General features: G+C 47.2%; 1 protein-coding gene across 2 annotated transcripts; it reads left to right on the forward strand.

Annotated features, from left to right (window-relative positions):
• The first annotated feature begins 4,333 nt into the window (after positions 1 to 4,333).
• Positions 4,334 to 18,793, forward strand: LOC135811450 (TNF receptor-associated factor 5-like). Of its 2 annotated transcripts, none has more exons than XM_065324690.1 (9): positions 4,334 to 4,755; positions 12,332 to 12,471; positions 12,833 to 13,025; positions 13,856 to 14,156; positions 14,433 to 14,484; positions 14,816 to 14,926; positions 15,585 to 15,830; positions 16,599 to 16,676; positions 17,251 to 18,793. In XM_065324690.1, the coding sequence occupies exons 2-9, from the start codon at positions 12,367 to 12,369 to the stop codon at positions 18,037 to 18,039; spliced, it is 1,875 nt and encodes a 624-aa protein (XP_065180762.1). In that variant the 5' UTR covers positions 4,334 to 4,755; positions 12,332 to 12,366; the 3' UTR covers positions 18,040 to 18,793. The 2 variants fall into 2 exon arrangements, with proteins under 2 accessions (XP_065180762.1, XP_065180764.1); XM_065324692.1 differs by having other exon boundaries at positions 14,822 to 14,926.
• Positions 18,794 to 19,569: the final 776 nt, after the last annotated feature.

Here is a 19,569-nt window from a genome sequence, read left to right on the forward strand (position 1 = left end):
AAACAGATCCTGCAGGAGAAGACTGGGGTGTTGGCGTCCAGTCACTGAGTGTACAGACACCAGTCACATTTCCTGCGTCTTTTGCAGCATACAGGATAGACTCATCACTGTAAAGTCCACAACTTCGTGATTTTTATTTGTAGAATACATGACAGGCGTATTCAGTGTGCCTCGCAGGACTGCGAGATGCAGAAGACCAGGTTCGACCTTTCTGGACCGCCATTCACCGACGGTGGGCTACACGATGCTGGAGGAACTAGATTCCAGTGAAAACCCAAGATTCCTTTGCTCCTGGACGCTCCGACGTGTTGTGATATCTGCCAGGTGCGCAGTAACTAGTATTTTCATCGCTATAGCGAGGACGACGCCGATCGGCAAACTCTCGCTCACAGCCATCACCAGCCTCTCAAAACCATCACTTGGCATCTCCCAGAGGTATAGGAGAAAGCCAAAACAGCTCTCAACAAATAAAAGCTAAGGACGATGGAAAGGGAGCATGTCAAAAAGAAGACGAACAGTATGAAGTTCAAATGGGTTTGAACACTCGTTCCACCAACTATACCACTTTCAATAAATCGTGACGCCATTTTGTTTTAACATGAATATCGCGGATTGTATGAATCGCGATGCCACTGGCGCTAGTCGCGATGGTTTTTTTCTTTCTGGTCTCCTCTGATCTTGCCATCGCTAGTTAGTTATCGAGATCGGACTGGGTTTCACCTGTCAAAAGGTGCGTGGGAGATAAGCGACAATTGCGATGAAACGGACCAAGTACAATATAAAAATTATAGCAATAAAAACTGCTTTATGGCAGTTTTCTAAAAAAAAGTTATTGTGTTCTAGTCCATGGACCCCGTCTAAAAAGTAAGAAATTAACGAAATGTGATAGCCGAAAATTAAAATTTCACACAAAACCTCACAATAATCACGACACTTGAAGATCTAATAATAGTACGGCTTTCAACACTTGTTTATTCCGACACTTGTACTTGTACACGTACATGTACTGCGCCAACATGCTTGCATATGAAAGAGGACCACGGTCCACGAGGGGAAAAGGTCGTCTCGCATCCTGTGTGTGATTATTGTGAGGTTTTGTGTGAAATTTTAATTTTCGGCTATCACATTTCGTTAATTTCTTACTTTTTAGACGGGGTCCATGGACTAGAACACAATAACTTTTTTTTAGAAAACTGCCATAAAGCAGTTTTTATTGCTATAATTTCTTTTGTTTTTTTGGCTAAAGGATATTATTATTTTATTTATTTTACTAGGGTGTTTCCCACAAACCTATGGTCTTCTTACGGGAGCCCCCAGAACCTATAATTGTGTCACCAATGGAATGCCCTAAAATTAATGATGGCCAACATGTAGCGCCTCTACATGTTATTATTATTATTTTATTTTACTAGGGTGTTTCCCACAGACCTATGGTCTTCTTACGGGAGGCCCTATGTACATGTACGTGTATCATTATCAAATTCAATACCGTATTTATACGCATTGATGTGCAAGCCTTTTCTTGCAGAAAGTAGGGAGGTTTAGTTCCCACGTAACGGAAACGCGTACGTGGGTGATCCACGGAAAGTGGATGGAGGGCACCTACGTTGCAATGTTGTGTTTAGTCACACGGAACAAACAAAAGCATGAAGCGAAAGGCCCAAACCTGGTCAAAGACGAAGCTACTCGGGCCTAAGAAGCTCATCCAATATTTTGATTTCGTGCTTCGGAAACTTCTTCAGCTGAGCACCCTCACAGCTCGCACAATGCGCTCCATTCTGATTTTCACCCACGTTCTGGCGGAACGTGGGTGAGCCTCCATACACGGTATGTCGTGAACCAGAAAACGTCTGTACGTGGGTCACTGAGTATCACGTGGTACACACACGTAAAGTACCCACGGATTACGTGGGACTAAACCTCCCTAATGGAACTAGTCTTGCGTACATGTACACTGTATTCAGGTTCTTCTGCCGGGGAATCAATTATGGGTAGTGCAGTGGCGGTGATACCTTTTATACGCAGGTCATTCTGTGGATGTTGCAGAATTTCACGACTCTGTCATAAAATTGTCTTGTCTTTCAGAAAATTCAGATGTCCACACCCTAAATCACATTTACATGAGAATTGTAACCAGGTGCGTGCCGCAGATGTTTTTGTTGATTCTGTGTTTATAATTGTAGTCATGGGTTGTCGTGATAAGGTCATCCGGCATCATATTGTAGTGAAATCGTAATCCTGTTGATGTCGATAAAACTTTTGGAAGCTGTTCAATGACTTCAAAGTGTTACAAGTCCACGATTGTCTAAAACAACACAGCAAAGTAGGAACAATAAACATGTATTAAAATGTAAACAAATACATTGCTGAGTCCGACACCTCGTTCCAACAACTACACTGATCCTGAGGATATAAGGGGCAAGGATATATGGTTGGAGGTACTGAGAGATAAACAAGGCACTCCATAATAATAACATGTTACACGACTTTGGGGGAGTATGAATGATATCCAGTCAAACCTCTTTAGGACGAACATCAAGGGACCGATGGCATTTGCTCTGTGAGTTTGTCTTAACCCTATTTTATAACGAGTGAATACAATTATTTCTCCAATAGAGACACGAATAGATTTCTTCTACAGCGAAAGATTCTAAGCCAGACCAAACCATTGACTCGTCTTTTATGAAACAAATGAGTCACTGAACCTTTCTTTAGCAACATGACGGCAACTGAAACAACAACAGAGAAAATACGATACATGTACAGCACATTCTTGCAGGTACAACAAACAGATTGCAGATCGTAATTCTTGCTCTACCGGCACGCAACTTTATTTGGGGCAGTGCAATCTCGGCGCTACTCACAAATCAAACAGCCCAGGCTCGAGTAAACAAATCCAATGGTACGAGATTTTCACGAGACGAGACTGCACCCATTGGCTTGTTTCGTATGAAGCAAACAAGTCACTGAATGCATGAACCTCTCCATAATGGAGATTTTCCCTGATATGCGAATTTATTTTGCATACTAGTACTCGGCCAATGCGTCCTTGAACCTTCCCCTACAGATTGGGAACTGCCAACGATGCTATGCCACTGCAAAATTCAGATTCTACCCTATGATCGGGGCACGGAATGCCGGAAGCAATCATGACCAGTGCCTTACTTGTAACGTACCAATGTACAATGAACATGAGTATTTCGACAACACATCTAAGCCTCAGCAGCAACATACAATGTAAGCCTTACCGTCAAGAAGGTGAACTCGCGTTCTTCGCACACTGTTGGCAAGGGCAAAGAGATACGAATGGATCTAAATCCGAATAAAATCAGCACACGTTTCCGTAAATGAAAGGGTGAGCATAAGCAAATGAATCGAAGGAAACTGGTCAACTCAGAGATCACCTGTCATTGAGTATTCCGTAAAAGGAGGCCTCGACAGCAGAAAAGCTTTATTTAGAAAAGTTATCCTGTCAGCTTTTCCATTATTTATTGTATTCCACCTAAAATCAGCACACTTTTCGTAAATGAAAGAGTCAACACAAGCAAATGAATCAAAAGGAACTGGTCAACTCACCTGTCATTGAGTAATATTCCGTGAAAAGAGGTCTCAGCAGATCCGAAGCGAAATAAGCCAGGACACGAAATATCCGAAACAGCTCATGCAAGAAGCAGTTCCAAAGAAGGAAGTTCCTCGCGCATGCCCATCCGAAAACGGACTGCACCAGGGAGGCCTACACATATGTGTAGGGCTCCCTGGACTGCACTGCGCTGCATGCAACACAATGTCTGCCGTGCACGTGCACAGCACGCGGCTACCACCCGTTGGTAGATCTAATACCGAGCACCTTACGTAGAAACTTACGTAGCCTAAGTGAAGTACCGAGCATGCTAGCACCTTCCGTAGAAACTTACGTAGCATAGCGGTGTCGTTTTTCTGCCATGTGAACACAATAATAGAAAAGCTGACAGGATCGCTTTTTCTAAATGAGTCACTCACCAGAGTGGCAGGTAGATCTACAGTCACTTGACCATGTTGACAGTTGCTTGCCCGCGGCGGGCAAGCAACTGTCAAGTGACAAATGCCTCAGAGTACAATCATGCTCTTTGTGTCTGACACACATTTTCACCATACTCCTAGTACAGTCCTAGTCTAGTCCGTTCTCAGTAGATCTACAGACCAGACCATGTTGACAGTTGCTTGCCCGCGGCGGGCAAGCAACTGTCAAGTGACAAATGCCTCAGAGTACAATCATGCTCTTTGTGTCTGACACACATTTTCACCATACTCCTAGTACAGTCCTAGTCTAGTCCGTTCTCAGTAGATCTACAGACCAGTTGTCCTTGGTGTTATTGGTGATCGGAGCACTTCTGCTCTGGTCCTCATTCCGCCATCCTTTTCAGCTGGTTCGCCTTGTTGCGGCCATTTGTGCGCAGAGTAACATGCTGATGGAGGGGCGAGGGAATAACACCATCAACCTCGCCTCATGGCCCTCTGCACTCCCCAGCGTAGTGTTTCTACTTGCAGCGCTTGGCAGTGGTAGCAATGCAATTATTATATCAGCTTGTCTGAACACTTCGCACTGCCCATGGCGACCCGTCGGGAGGACGATGAACGTGTTACCATGAAGATGTTGTGACGAAAGTGTTTGTCTGAAACGTAGCTGAAAACAGGATGGCGCAGGGAGTTCAGGTCCTTGTCTTAGCTTTCACCGGCCAGGCGTTTGGACATCGGACAGTCAAGAACTTGAAGAAGGTTAGGAAACCATGAATTTTTGTCTGTCGAAGGGTGTATATTTGGTGTTGACGTTGTGGTGCAAGATGTGGTTGTTGCAGGTGTGGAGGGGAGGTTTGGTGGTGGATGTCCCATGCTAGTAGGACTTGTTTAACAAGGAGTCGTGAGCTAAGGGTGGGGAGCTTTGCATGATGGAGGAGGGAACTGTGGTGAACTAGTGCAAAGAGGGGAATCCGAAGGCAGATGCGTATAGCACGGCGTTGAATTCTCTCCAGTGTGTCCCGCTGTTGCTGTGTGGTGTTGGAGAGGGCAAGGCTGCCATATTCGAGAACGGGTAGGATGTAGGTCGTGTATATTAACAATAGGCTGGAAGAGTTCATTGTGCCACGTGTCTTGTGGAGTTGGCGTAGTAGTTTTTTTGGCTTTGTTGGTGGTTTCTATGATGTGTTGGGTCCATCGCAAATCGTCTTGGAGTGTAACACCAAGGTGCCTATGTTGGTGGACCTGCTGCAGCCGAGTCGAGCGGAGCGTGATGTAAATGGTGTGTTGGGGGTTGGAAGGAAAGGACGACGTTTTTCGTGGTGTAGCCTAGAAGTGGCTATGGAAGGACATAGTAAAAGCTATGGAAGCACATAGTAAGCAGGGTTTGTGATCATCCCTGTTCACTTCAAGCACATAGTAAGACAATAGGATACTAATAACTGCGAGAAAACGGGGGGAGAGAGAGAATACGATGTATCTGTGATACTACGTGAGGATTACTGAACTGCACGGGGATGGAGAGCAGAGCGATCAGCAGCAACTCGAACTACTCCCTACAGGCGTATGGTACACATGCATGCTCAAACTCAGGTAGCCGGGTAATTGTGCATTATTTACCAGTGAGAGCGTTCTTCAGCAGAGCACCAGCACCGCTCACCGGTTTGCCTGGCTGACGTACCCCATTATTTTGACTGCTGATGGCCTGAATCGTTGACAGTCTGTTTGTCACTGTCTGTCACTTTTGCACATAGTGCACTAGTAATAGTTGATTATCGTAACCGATTAGGCGCGTACGAAGGGGGGTTTCCAGTTGCCCGGAAACCCCCCAAATGTTCCAAATGAGCAACGTTTTTTGGGCTTTTTTGGTAGGGCGCACGATCGATCTGGCAAGAATGCGAAACTTCAACAGATCGTAACTCAGTCAAATCTCGCTCTAATCCAACAATACAAATATCCAGGTCGAATAGAAAACTCTCAGCTGTCGGTTGAAACAATTTGCGACGCGCTGCGAGCTATGTCTCTTGAGATAAGTCATTTGTAAGTTGAGCCGCGATCTCGGCAATTTCAAAATCGCGCAGAGCGACTTGAGTATCGAGAATTTGAGACTTTTCCTCACCCTGACTTGCTCAAATTTCCAGGGGCTTCACTGCACTTGTGATATTTTCAAGAGTACACAGCAAAAAATCAAAAGTCTGAGATCAAGAAAAACGAAATCGCTGGAGCAGGACGCGTTTGGGCCTTTGGGGCATTTTTCGCATCGTGGCTGCACTCCACCGCTATCGCTGGATATGTACATGACTGTACTGTGTCCTGGCTATCATGGTCGACCTCATTCTCTCCCAGGTACCTTTTCACTTCCAGGAAGCCCAAGATAATGAAGATTGAGAGAGTAGAACCGAAGTTATGATCAAAAGAACACGAAAAAATTTCCTAGGGCTCTTTACAAAGGGTTAAAAGTTAAAACTCATTGTTTGGGATTCAGTTGGAAACCCTCCTGGAGGTTACCCTGCGTACGCGCCTGCCGTTCCAGAAGGGAACTCACGACGGCCGCTGACACCCGCGGTACCCGATAAACCTAGCGGGCGAAGCTAGTGCGCGATCAAAAATGCACATTCCAACATTTTCAGTTGCCGTCACGCTGAGAATAACTCTGATATCTTCTCGCTTACCTATGCGTTTTGGGGCTGGAAATCCTTCGGATTTTAGGCACTTTCACCAGTACTTCGTCTGGTTTCTATGAGCCACGATTTTACAAATCGGTGAGCCGCTCGACAGATCGCGCTGTGCATATTTGTTTGGGTTTGAAAACGTTTTCTTCATCACGGCGCGGCACACACGAATGGCGCTTGGTGTTGTAGTTTCTACGAGTGCATAGCTATAATCAATAGCTTTCCAGAGAGTGGTTGTTTGTGAGAAATGGCCAAAGGAGAACAGAGATATGACAAAATTTGTATTTTTGTAGACTGTGGATTGACTCAATTGCGAAAATAATGAGTAGTGAAAGGGTTAAAACTCTTTTTTGACTAGCCGACCTGCATCAATATACATGTACATGTACAGTGCTGCGCAATGAAATCCAGTCGATGCACTCATGAGTCATGTACACGCCGGGCGTTGCGCAGCCTGGCCCCTAGTCTAGGCCTAGACCTGGGAGCACTGGGATTCGAAATGGTGCAAGGCGCAGACTTGAGTTCCGCGACTGACTTCACTGAGCAGGACTGTCGATGTGGATGAACAAGTGTGCCTTGCTTCTATGAGCAGTCAGTTGAAAATAACTAGCCGTAGCATCCTACATTCAGCAGCGATGCAGTAGTTTCACCTTTTTTTAATGTATTCCTCCAAGGAATATAGACGCGGCATTGGTACGTGTATATTGTTGTCAACTAACTTCAACCAAGCAAACCCTATGCTGGTGTAGCGGCATTGCTGGAAACAGTGGAAAGTAACGTTACATCTCCTGCTTTACGATTTCCCTCGGTGTTCTACGCAGCATGAAGCATGCAGTACGTTGGCGTTTTTTCTCGTGCGACCAGTGGTAGTCTTATTCCTTGTACAACATAATTACGTCATTGGACGTTGCCTGCATGCCGATGTCTGAACTGAAGTCGCCATAGCCGACAGGTCTAACCGCAAGTCAGCGGCCGCGCATTCCACACTCCCCTCTCCGTTATAGTACTGTGCATCCAGGCGAGATCGCGAGATTATTCAACGTACAACTAATTACTTTGGACGTTGCCTGCCGACATTTGCAGTCGCCATAGCCGACAAGTCTAACCGCAAGTCAGCGGCCGCGCATTCGACACTCCCCTCTACATTATACTGTGCATCCAGGCGAGATCGCGCGAGAGCGTTAGGATGCTGCTATGCTGCTCATCGGACGTTACGTAACTCGTTACTGCTCTTGCGAGTGGCTCAGCCGGCGCCTGATAGCTTGGCTGGCATTGGTGCACGTGGCGGTGGACTCCGAGTTGCGTGCGTGTCCGATGCACGCTTGTGTGAGGTCCACCGCTGATACGAAGCTGAAGCTGGCCGATCGAACGGGACAATGCTGTGATGCATAAATGTGTGTGTATGCTTGGGTGTGTGTGTGTTTATGGCAGCTTCTGTGGTTTTCCAGTAAATACGCAAGTAAGCCATCTACCACCAGTACCAGGCATGCAGGCAGTACACGTCGTACCTGCCGATCTACGAGTCGCAGAGTCTACAGGCTTTCGTATTCTGTCTTCGCTCGAGGTCTTCTCAGTACACTATGGAGTATGGGCATGGTACACACTGTGCATTTTACATGACGTATCTTTGTATAGGAGGAATGATCTTTGGAATCAGGCAATGGTATGGATGGATGCTGGTGCCCCTCCTTTACATGCAGTGAAATGAAGTGACAGGTGCCGTAGACACCTTCGAACCAGACTTCTGCCACTGAGCCAGGATCAGTCGTGCCACTCACTGAGCCGGGATCAGTCCTGCCACTGAACTGAACCAGGACGGCAGGATCTGGGTAGGATTCGATCATCCCACTGAGCCCAGGTCCAGGAGTCGTGTCGACACTGAGCCAGGGCTAGGGCGGCAGGAGTCATGACGCAGTGGGCCCAGGCTCTTGTCATAGTAGGCTCTATCACGTAGGCTAGTTTGTGAGTTTCTGAACAATTCACATTCAAGCGACCCGATAAGGGACCCGCGGATATTCATTCTGCTTCTCGTCTACAGTTCTCCTAGTCCTACCGTACATGGTAGGAGGACGGGAAGACGGAAACAAGAAAACGACACACTACAGTATGCAGTGGTGCACGCCGAGCGCCCTATCGAAACATGACTCATCAGATTCTGTTGCGTGACAGAGCCTATAGTAGGCTATACCTAGGCCAGGGCCAGGAGCTGTCACCATGGTCACTCTTTGCACCAAAGCGTATAATACGTACTGACAAGAGTCCATAAACAAGAGTATGCAGCTTACTGTGATCTCTTTTCTATGGCCAGTATGGGCCAGATGCGTGACGCGCTGCATTCTTTACATCATTCAGCTGCAGTCCGCGCACTGCGGAAAATCAAAAACCGCACTTTTCCTCTGGTTTGAAATGGACTTTCGTACGGAACTGGAGTTCACGCGCCAGAATTTAGAGATCGGGTAGGTACATTGTACTGGAATGAATCGAGCAAAAACAGATGGGCTCGTACGAGAAATTGTGAGTTTGAATGCATGCTTTCAGAGCGTGATGAAGGCCTTCATCTTGCAGACCAATGATCTGTGAGTCTGACAGAGCCTACAATCTTGTAGCCTGTCACAGTGTGAGCTTACTCTGTGAGTTTGGACAAATTTGAGGACGCAGGAAGGTTGAGCTCGACACACGAGGGCAGAGGTATGTAGAGAGAGAGAGAGAGAGAGAGAGAGAGAGAGAGAGAGAGAGAGAGAGAGAGAGAGAGAGAGAGAGAGAGAGAGAGAGAGAGAGAGAGACAGACAGACAGACAGAGACAGAGAGAGACAGAGAGAGACAGAGAGAGACAGAGAGAGAGACAGAGAGAGAGACAGAGAGAGAGAGACAGAGAGAGAGACAGAGAGAGAGAGAGAGAGAGAGAGAGAGAGAGAGAGAGAGAGAGAGAGAGAGAGAGAGAGAGAGAGAGAGAGAGAGAGAGAGAGAGAGAGAGAGAGAGAGAGAGAGAGAGAGAGAGAGAGAGAGAGAGAGAGAGAGAGAGAGAGAGAGAGAGAGAGAGAGAGAGAGAGAGAGAGAGACAGAGAGACAGAGAGACAGAGAGACAGAGACAGAGAGAGAGACAGAGAGAGAGAGAGACAGAGAGAGAGAGACAGAGAGAGAGAGAGACAGAGAGAGAGAGACAGAGAGAGACAGAGAGAGAGACAGAGAGAGAGACAGAGAGAGAGACAGAGAGAGAGACAGAGAGAGAGACAGAGAGAGAGAGAGAGAGAGAGAGAGAGAGAGAGAGAGAGAGAGAGAGAGAGAGAGAGAGAGAGAGAGAGAGAGAGAGAGAGAGAGAGAGAGAGAGAGAGAGAGAGAGAGAGAGAGAGAGGGAGAGAGAGGGAGAGAGAGGGAGGGAGAGGGAGGGAGAGGGAGGGAGGGAGAGGGAGAGGGAGAGGGAGGGAGGGAGGGAGGGAGGGAGGGAGAGGGAGGGAGGGAGGGAGGGAGAGGGAGGAAGGGAGAGGGAGGGAGGACTAATTTCTTGTAGTAGACCGTGTTGCCCGTTGACTTGTTTTCACGTGTTTTGGTCGACCCTTGTATGCGAACATTATTCGTAATTTAGTTTTTGGTTTTTCAGCTCAGTCCAATAGTTAGTTATGATTGTCACATTGTGTAGATTTACGTTTGGCTCTTTGGATTGTGATCACGTTGTGTTAGTTGTATCAGAGCAGTATATAGTCACTTCTTCTGATATCCGTGTTTGCACGTGTATAGGTCGACCCTTATGAGAAAGGAATATCGTTAGTCGTTTGTTTGTCCGCTCATTGAGTTGTATCGCGTTGTGTATAATTTGTTGAGCTGTCTGTGGTCATTTCAAATGTCTGTGTTCCGGCCTAAATGGAGTCGCTGGAAAGTTTCTTCTTGCTGAAGATGCTGTGCGTGTGGAAACTTCCTCGAAATTTGCGCCAGTTCAAATTGGCTGCGGTCATCGCTATTGCAAACGGTGCTGTTTTTTTTGTTTTTTTGTTTTTTTTGTTTCTTTTTACATGTAAGCCTCAGCTCGAGCTCAAGCAGAATGAGAGTACAGTATGTATGTGGTGACGAGGCCCTGGAGCTCGGCCGACCATGAGATCTCGCGCTCGGCCTCGCAGCAACCAGGACGCGCCAAAAAAGTGGAATGAATAAAAAAGAAAAAATTAATAATGTCTGGTGAAGAGAATGGCGGAGAAAGCCAGAGCCAACGCTTGTATCCGAGACCCTTGATGGAAAGATTTCTGCCCCGCCCCCACTTCTATCCATGCCAGTCCACCGCCCCCGCTGTGCAGCATCTGATGGTTAGGCCTTGACGGATTATGCCAATATTTTCGTGAAATTATGCTTTTCGCATTGCTGAAAAAATTGCCGAAATATGCTATTAATTTTTTATGCTAAACGTTATCATATTATGCCGCATTATGCTGCACATTTGCGACGAAACACCACAGCACTAGCCAACTTGGTTTCGCAAAAAAAACATGCATGACGACTAGCGCAAGAGCTTTTTTCGTAGAGGGCGTTGTACTGGGAGTTGTACTTATAGTAGCGAAAGTTCAATGGGGTCAACGCACCGTCCGACCTAGCTACGACCGTCACTGATTGTGGTGGACTGGAAATGTTATCAAGGGAGTCGTAAACCTACGACTTCCTGGTGCATCTACTTGTACTTGTACTTGTAGAACATGTACAACTGTATGGAATTTGATGCGAACAGGCGGATTATTCCAATTTATGCGATTCGTATGCAATTTGCCTCGAATTATGCGATTATTCGATTTTGGTAGGAATTATGCGAAAAATTATGCTAGCATAATCCGTCAAGGCCTACTGATGGTTCTGTGGTTCCCCAAATCGGCCCGTTTATTTCGCCTATTCGGCTTTTCGCTAGGCTCAGAAATACACCAGATTCGGCTGCAATATCAGCTGATTGTTCGAAAATCGGCTGCAAAATTGGAATAATTATATTGGAAAATGTGCTAAAAGAATTGTTGGCATAATTATTTGCTTCAAGATTAGTGAGATATTGGAAGATTTGGTAGATTTTCGGCGATCCTCAAAGGAACCCTCCAAAATCGTTGAAAAGCTAAGCGATTTTCGATAAGTCTCGTTTTCGGCAATTTTTTTCAGCCGGCCGATTTGGGGATTTTACTGGTAGCGATCTTCCTAATGACTAATGTTTGTTTGAGGGGAGGGCAAAGGACACGAGTCACACGACCTCAACGCACTAGTACTACGACCAAGAGTACATAGCCCCCCAAAATGTACGACTTGCTACGACTACAGTAGTAGAGAGCTCGAGTGGTCATGCTTGCACTTGGCAGCAACATCATTCGTTCGTAAACGCACTTTGCAACAACATTTTGACGGTAGACTTTTGGCGATTCTCAAAGGAACCCTCCAAAATCAGCGAAAAGCTTAGCGATTTTTCGATAAGTCTCGTTTTCAGCAAATTTTCGGGAAAGCCTATTCTGTGGTTCGGAATAAAAGAAACTGCGGAAAGTGGGCGGAATTATAATAGAAGAAAACACATGGAAACGAGTTATGAAGCAACTATCCACGACTGTAGCAAGATAATAAGTAGTCAGAAAATGCGATAACGGATTGAAATTACGGTTTCGGAAGTGATGGAACGAATGGGTCTCACTTTGCCTCCCCTCATTCTTGTCCAGGTGAAGCTGAGGAGCTGTGACAACAATTTACAAACATGGATCCGTTACGACGGCCCTATTCTGCACCCGCTGGACATGTGAGGGCTGAAGTACATTCCTCAAGGCAGCGGCACTTCAGCGTCTCTTCACTGCGTATGCGGGTACGTAAGAGAGGCCAGGCTTCTGGGCATCCCGCCTTGTACAATTTTAAAAGCATGTTTCTCTGCTTGTACCAGCAGAAAACCTGAAATTTACAAGCAAACACGTGCAGATTCACATAAATCCAGTGTAAAAATGTGGTAATATCGGTCCCAGTCAAATAAAATTCTTGCACGTATGTCAACACAAAAACCAGGCTGATGTGGCGATCACCAGTCTTGAAAGACAGCGTCTAAACAGTCGTGTTAACTCAGCAGCTTGTAGTATAAGACAGTAAACAGCCAAGGCATATTGCACCAGGAGTTCTCTTGCATAGAGGCATGCTTTGGTATCCAACGATGTAGCCTGTGTGATATCCTGCAGGATTTCCCCAGACATGTTTGCACGGACGGTCGAGGTGTGGAGGAGACGACTCGCAGCCAACTACCTATACGATGCTCGTCAGTTGCTTCGGGATCGTCCGGATTTCTGCAGCACAACCCAAGAATGCCCCTTGGGCTTGTAGACTACGACCAGCGGATGCCAGCGCAGGAGACAGTGCGCGAAAGCTCTGGAGGTGAGTTGAAATTCAATAATAATTTCAGTGTTCACTTGAGACCGAGTTAGACTGAGTTCATAGGAATGCCCCTGCAAAGATCAAAGGCGCAGATGCCGCTCATAAAGTGGTGGGAGATGAGTAGATTGGCCCACCGGCATAGTGGTTGAAGACCGAAAATGATCCCATTCGCTGAATCCATGTTTCCCTTGTGCCAGGCCACGAGTTCCGGCCAATCAACTGTGTCAGCAGCACGGCTGGAAATAATCCTTCCGCTTCCAAGCAGGACTCAAAACCTGGTGCCCTCTGTTTCTCAATCATGGTTTTAGACCATCCCACTGTGCCTGCTTCATAATTGCTTCCTCAAATTTCGTTCTTACTGAAAAAGGCTTAGCATAGGTAATGGCTTGCCTGCATCTCATAAGGTCCCCAGTTCGAGACCCGCGCTGGGAGCAGGGAGAGTTCAGTCTGCTAACAAATGCGGTGATGGGTGCGTGAACCACTTTACCTGCAAGGAACTGAGCCGCCACCCACGGTCACCTGGGTGCTCACTACTCGGAGTGAGGGTGACATGGATGCAGCTAACGAGGTCCCCCGCCTTGTCGGGCATTGGTTGAGAGTCACCACCTCACCCGTGCCGTTAGGCAATGCGTCTGCCACCCTTGTATCACGGGCATGATGGTGGCATGGCACAAGTGAAACTGCTTAAGCCGCTTGTGTTTCTGAACATTGTATCGCTGGTTGTATCGCTGGTTGTAACGCGGATGTGCGACCTTTACTTTTAGATACTAACTATTTCAATGTACGAGTACTCACGCAAGGATTTGGATCATGTCGATGCTTCCCTTTAGGTTTGTTTCAACCAAGGGTGTACCATCCTGGTCGTGCAGCGTTGCCAGAACGTACTATTCCTCCACTGCGACTTCCCCAAGATGTCCCACAGCATGAGGGAGGCAGTTTTGTGAATCGACCAACAACGTTAGCCTCGAGACGTGAAGGCACGTCATGCTTCTCTACAGGCACTTCCATGCCAACTCTTGGCGACGTGCCTGCATCTCTCAAATGCCCGATATGCCGGAGTATACTGTGTAAACCAGTACAGACCGCCTGTGGCCATCGCTACTGCATGTCCTGTCTGGATTCTATCTTGAGGTAATTCAATATCCTGCAGGAAACTCGAATTTCGCATGGTAGAACGGCATACACTCTGCCATGATCCGGATCATGGCTGAGTGTACTGACTTTACCGCACTGTGTATGAACTGCATGCTGCTCTACAGAGTACAGTGCTTGCTACGCTGTCTGTTGTGTGGTTACAGTAAATACCCGATACACTGTGTTCTGAGATGAGAAACACATGACCGTAATGTGATGTGGATTGTATCCATTTGACGAGAGTACATTGTGATTTCTTCCCTCCGCCAACAGACGTTCCAACTCATCGCCATTATGCCCCGTGGATTCTCAAACAATTCATCCAGTAAGTTTTGCCGGTGAACATGTGTTTTATAACACCGTCTAGTTCACATGTTACCAGTTGAGTTGTGGTCAGTGTATAAGCATTGTTCCCCAGGCTAATCTCAGGGAGTGGGTTCTCCAATGAGATACATCGTACTGACATGTGCATCCATAATAATAATTATGTCCCTTGCTTTCACCCCATCGCTCCCCCCAGGAACGGGAGATCTCTACAAAGGGCTGTCGCATCCTGGTTTGCTTTTGAAAGTGCCAACACTAGCTGATTTCAGTACCAACACAGGAGGCATGCCACGATCTATGCCGTATCGTCTGTACCTTCTTTTGCTGTTTGGGCACAGATATTTGCCGACAAGCACTGTGAGCGTCAGATACTGGCCTTGCCGGTTCATTGTCACCACAGCAACATTGGATGCCCCTGGCGTGGCACTTTCAGCGGACTTCCGGTAAGAGGGTGCATGGCTTGACTGTTCGACTGTTGCAACCCACCGGGTTCTCTGCATATCCCTCGGCTGACTCAGGACCGCCAGAAGCAGTTTTGACTGGTCCGGCAGTAACTCGGCCTTTCATACAGTTTGTGTATCGATATGGCGGGTACACATATTAAGTTGTGTAGGATATGGCGGGTACACATACCCTCCACCGTAGTAAACACGTGCTGGGGGCTAACATGACATTGTTGGTCCGGTAATAACCTGCCCAGCTGCATCGGTTCAGGCAGCGCGAACCTATTACTGGCTGGTATCTCTCGTGGAAGACTCAGTGGAGGATGTTCAGGTTGTGGGAAACTCCGAGCTTCATCGTGAAACTCCGAGATACAGCGAACCTGAACGTCCTCCGCTGAGTCTGATATGTTCTAAGTTCTGTCTTTGACATTGAGCACTCCCCCAACAGCTCGGGTTCAACGGGCTTGTGGCTGTTATCTCTTGAACATATCCCTTCTGTAGCCTGTCAGACTGGGAGAAGAAATGTAAACAACTGCCTTCCTTGGGTTCCTTCACGTAGACGCTGCATAATCAGACCTTTTATGGATTTGACAATTCAAGTTACTGTACAATCTATTCCGTTCTGTATACTGGGCTCTGTACATGTTTCTAACTACAGGAGCATTTGTTGGATTGCGACTACGAGCAGTTTCAGTGTCTTCATGTTGGCTGTACGATGCGGTCAATGGTGCGTCGTGACATGGACAGGCACATACGCTACGAGTGTGTGCACCGCATTGTCACGTGCGAATACTGCAGTGCGCCGTTTGCCCAGCGTGCGTTGGCCAAGCACCAGCGGCGCGACTGTGCGGAGTATTCTGGGCCCTGTCCGAACGCGTGTTGCAAGCTGATCAAACGCGGCAATGTAAGCATTCAGTCACACTATCACTTGCAAAGTTGATAATGTTCACAACTCTTTTATATTCGTTGTTCCACTGTATGTTGCAACGCATTGGTGGCGCATACAATGCATTGATCTTGCAACCATTTTTTTCAGGAAGAGCTTCAGGTGACACGTTGGTTCCTGCACAGAGGGGGGGGGGGGGGTAGAAGTTGCACCGTTAATTCAACAGGTCGCAGAGAAATCTGTATAAAAAGCTGAAACGTAAACATAGAAGTTCTAATTGCGGTAACTGCCACACTCGTCAGCTCCGCAGCTTAGTCCTGAGTTGAACTAATAGCAGTACATACAGTACATGTGGAATATCAAATATACGGACCGTTCAGAGCAGATGCTGTTGAGAAGGGGTTTGGCTGGAGGAAAAATGATTAGGTATTAAAATTAATGAATGAATGAGTCACAGATGCAGCATAAGGCCAATACGTGCATGTGATCCATCAAATACTGTATCATTTGTGCTCATCCGTCAACCCACACCCACAGGTTGTTTTAAACACTGACTATTACTGAGCCAGTCACCAGACACACACGGTCACCAGACACACACGTACTGATCCAAGGCGTATGGCTGAGAATTTGACCTATAAGCAAGGAGTCGGTCAGACTGATTTCCAGCTGTGCACGACCTGAAAGATCAATGCGTAGCTGTGGCTCAATCATACAGTGCTTTTTAGTACTAGAAAATAAACAGCTTTCTTTATGTGGATGTTTGTGTTCGGTCGTTTTCTCCAGCTTGACCGCCATACACGGCTGAACTGCTCGGACCGCCGGCAAACCTGCCCCTTCAACGGAGTCCGCTGTGAATTTCAGGTATGCTCTAGTACTATACACAAAGACGGTGTTGACTGACCTTTTGTAACCTTGCTTAGCTAGAGGGAGACCTGGAGACTGCATAGGCGTGTGTGATGGCCGCCGTATGTTGTAACGTCGAAAAGAGAGCAACATTGTTCGTTGCTCCGTCCATGCGTGTAGCGCTCTTTAAGAAATCGATCAAATAAGTTCGTCACACCGCCAGCTGATTATGCATGGTCTAGTACAAGTAAGGGGGCTGGTTGGACCGGACGTGACGCAGCGGAAAATGATAGAGCAGGTATATTTTTTTCTTGAAATGCAAATGCTGTGCCCCAACAGCACCTGGGCATCAAATTTGTCATTCGCACGCACATGGCATAAAGGGTGGTGAACTGACTTCTCCGTTCTGTGGGTCCTGAAAAGAGTATTTTAGATGTCCTCCAGAGCTTTTACTTCGCTGGAAAGCCCGACAGTATTGCATCCGTTGTCGTGGTATATACATATTGCTTTCATCAAGAAACATTTGTTTACGCTCGCAACCACCTTACTGTCTTGTTCTGCCTTCCATCTACTTTTCCTACGCTCTTTACAGGGTACACCCGCTCAAGTCACACAGCACTGTACAGACCACCAACAGCAGCATCTTGTAATGGTGGCCAGAGAGCTAGGCCGCGAGAGTGACGCTGTGTACGACCACCTGGCTATGGTTATGCTGAGAGTGGCTCACGTAGAGGAAACGCTCAGTGCAGAGGTGAAATCTGTAACGGCAAAGCTGGCCAGGTTGAGGCAAGACGTCGAGACAAGATTGAAGGCATTCAAACGGATCCCTGATTCCCCTAAACCCAGCAGCCCTGCAGTGCCAGAGACAGATCTGCGCCTTCTCTCAGCGGAAACAAGCAGCTACGATGGCGTCATCATCTTCAAGATCAACAACTTCACACAACGACTAGAGGACGCACGTACCGGCCAACGAGTCAGTCTATACAGTCCAACTTTCCACACCGGTCGTCATGGTTACAAGGTGTGTCTTCGTGTGTACCTCAATGGCGACGGATCGGGCAAAGGCTCTCACATCTCCGTCTTCTTCACCATCATGAAGGGAGAATTTGATGGCCAGGTCAGTTGGCCGTTTCGTTTCAAGGTTACGTTTGCCATCCTTGATCAAGGGCAGGCACGCCATCACCACATTGAGTCGTTCATCCCGGACCCGCACAGCAGTTCATTCCAGAAACCCGTCAACAACATGAACATCGCCAGCGGATGCCCGAAGATGATCAGCCACAGCGAGCTGTACGACAAGCAAACAAGCTACCTTCGCGATGACTGTCTCTACATCAAGGCATGGGTGGGCCAGTCGGCCAGTGTTAAACTGGATGACTGAGGCGGGTATCCATGAGCAAACCCACACATGCTAGACTTCAAGTACGGTATGTTCACTGGGGAGTTGTAGCGTCGACACGCTTCTAAAAGCCAGGGTACCCGAGTGCAAGTGAAGCCTAACCCTTATTGGCAGCATGTGGAAGATCAGTGACTTATTTACCTCAGGCAAGACCAACACCATCTTTTGGCCACGGTCACTTGCTATGCCTGCCCAGAAAGTATGTCGTGGGGTGTACTTATATACCCCAGGCCTCCCTAAACTCTCTTTGTTTCCTTGATTACTATTGCAATCACCCCCCCCCCCCCCCACCACCACCACCACCATCACATAACCCTCCTCTCCGTCTGTCTTTACTGTAGTCTATTCTGTTAAAATAATTATTTTAATTTTTTTGGTAACACTAAGGGTAGCAGCTGCCCACAAGAACAAAATGTAATGGTATACATGCTGGTTTCACACGTACACTGTACGTATGCTATAATCTATACGTATGCAGTTAACGGCTTCGCACCTGGGATGACTGCCCCTATGGCACACATTTCTGCATCATTACTTTTCACCGTTTTGCACTATTCTCGAACCTTTTAAACAATTTTTTTTGATCTTGACTGGCACTCCCTTCGTCCAGTCCACCCGTTGGCTGTTTTAGCCGCCACGCGGCTTATGGCGCTGTGGTCCCTGTGGTGTGATTCTGCTAGTACTAGTACCTTACAAGTAGACAACAATAATCAAGTATATTATGACTGCGTCTCTACTACTGGACTCTAGTCAGTTGTCCTGCCTGGCGGTAATGGCCGGCAAGGTTTTAAAATCTCTTTCCAGGTGTGTTGCCTGAGCTGCAAGCACATCCCAGGCACGCCTGTTGTACACCTTTTCTCAGCCCCAGGGTCAACACACATGTTTTGGAGCCCAACTAAACTACTAAAGCCTGACAAGAATGATGCTGTCCCACGTCTTCTGCAGTTCTGGCTATGTGCAAACACGGCCCCAGGTGTACTCTGTCCAAAGTGTGTGCTGGCTAGCTGTAGGACATACTCTGTCCACAGTGTGCTGGCTAGCTGTAGGACATTATACTCTGTCCACAGTGTGTGCTGGCTAGCTGTACGAGATACATAATACTGTACTGTAGCAGTGTAGTGCAACAGGAAGGACAAAATCGATTTCTTTTTGCCGAACATGTGCTTTAGTTACACGTGTAATGCAGGTAATGAGCCAAGCGCATAGAGCAGCAGTCACGTTGAAACTGCGATCATAGTAGTTCAGTTGATACATGAATGGACCCTCTATGCCACTCACAGCGACTCGATGAGTAGTTACTGTTTGTGAGGCCCTCAAACGAAATCGTCCAATCTCTCCGGCCCGGGTGCAGAAATTGTTGTCATGTGGAGTCATGCGCAGCTAGTGTGATACTATTATCACAAACAGTTGAAACACTGTCTTTCACGAAGAGTCTGTGTCACGGTGCACCGGTGTACGTGTGTACGTGTGCCTATCACTGATCACCACCACAGGCTCTAGCCTAGACCTAGG

Source organism: Sycon ciliatum, chromosome 3 (assembly GCF_964019385.1).
Source record: "Sycon ciliatum chromosome 3, ocSycCili1.1, whole genome shotgun sequence".
Classification (NCBI taxonomy): domain Eukaryota; kingdom Metazoa; phylum Porifera; class Calcarea; order Leucosolenida; family Sycettidae; genus Sycon; species Sycon ciliatum.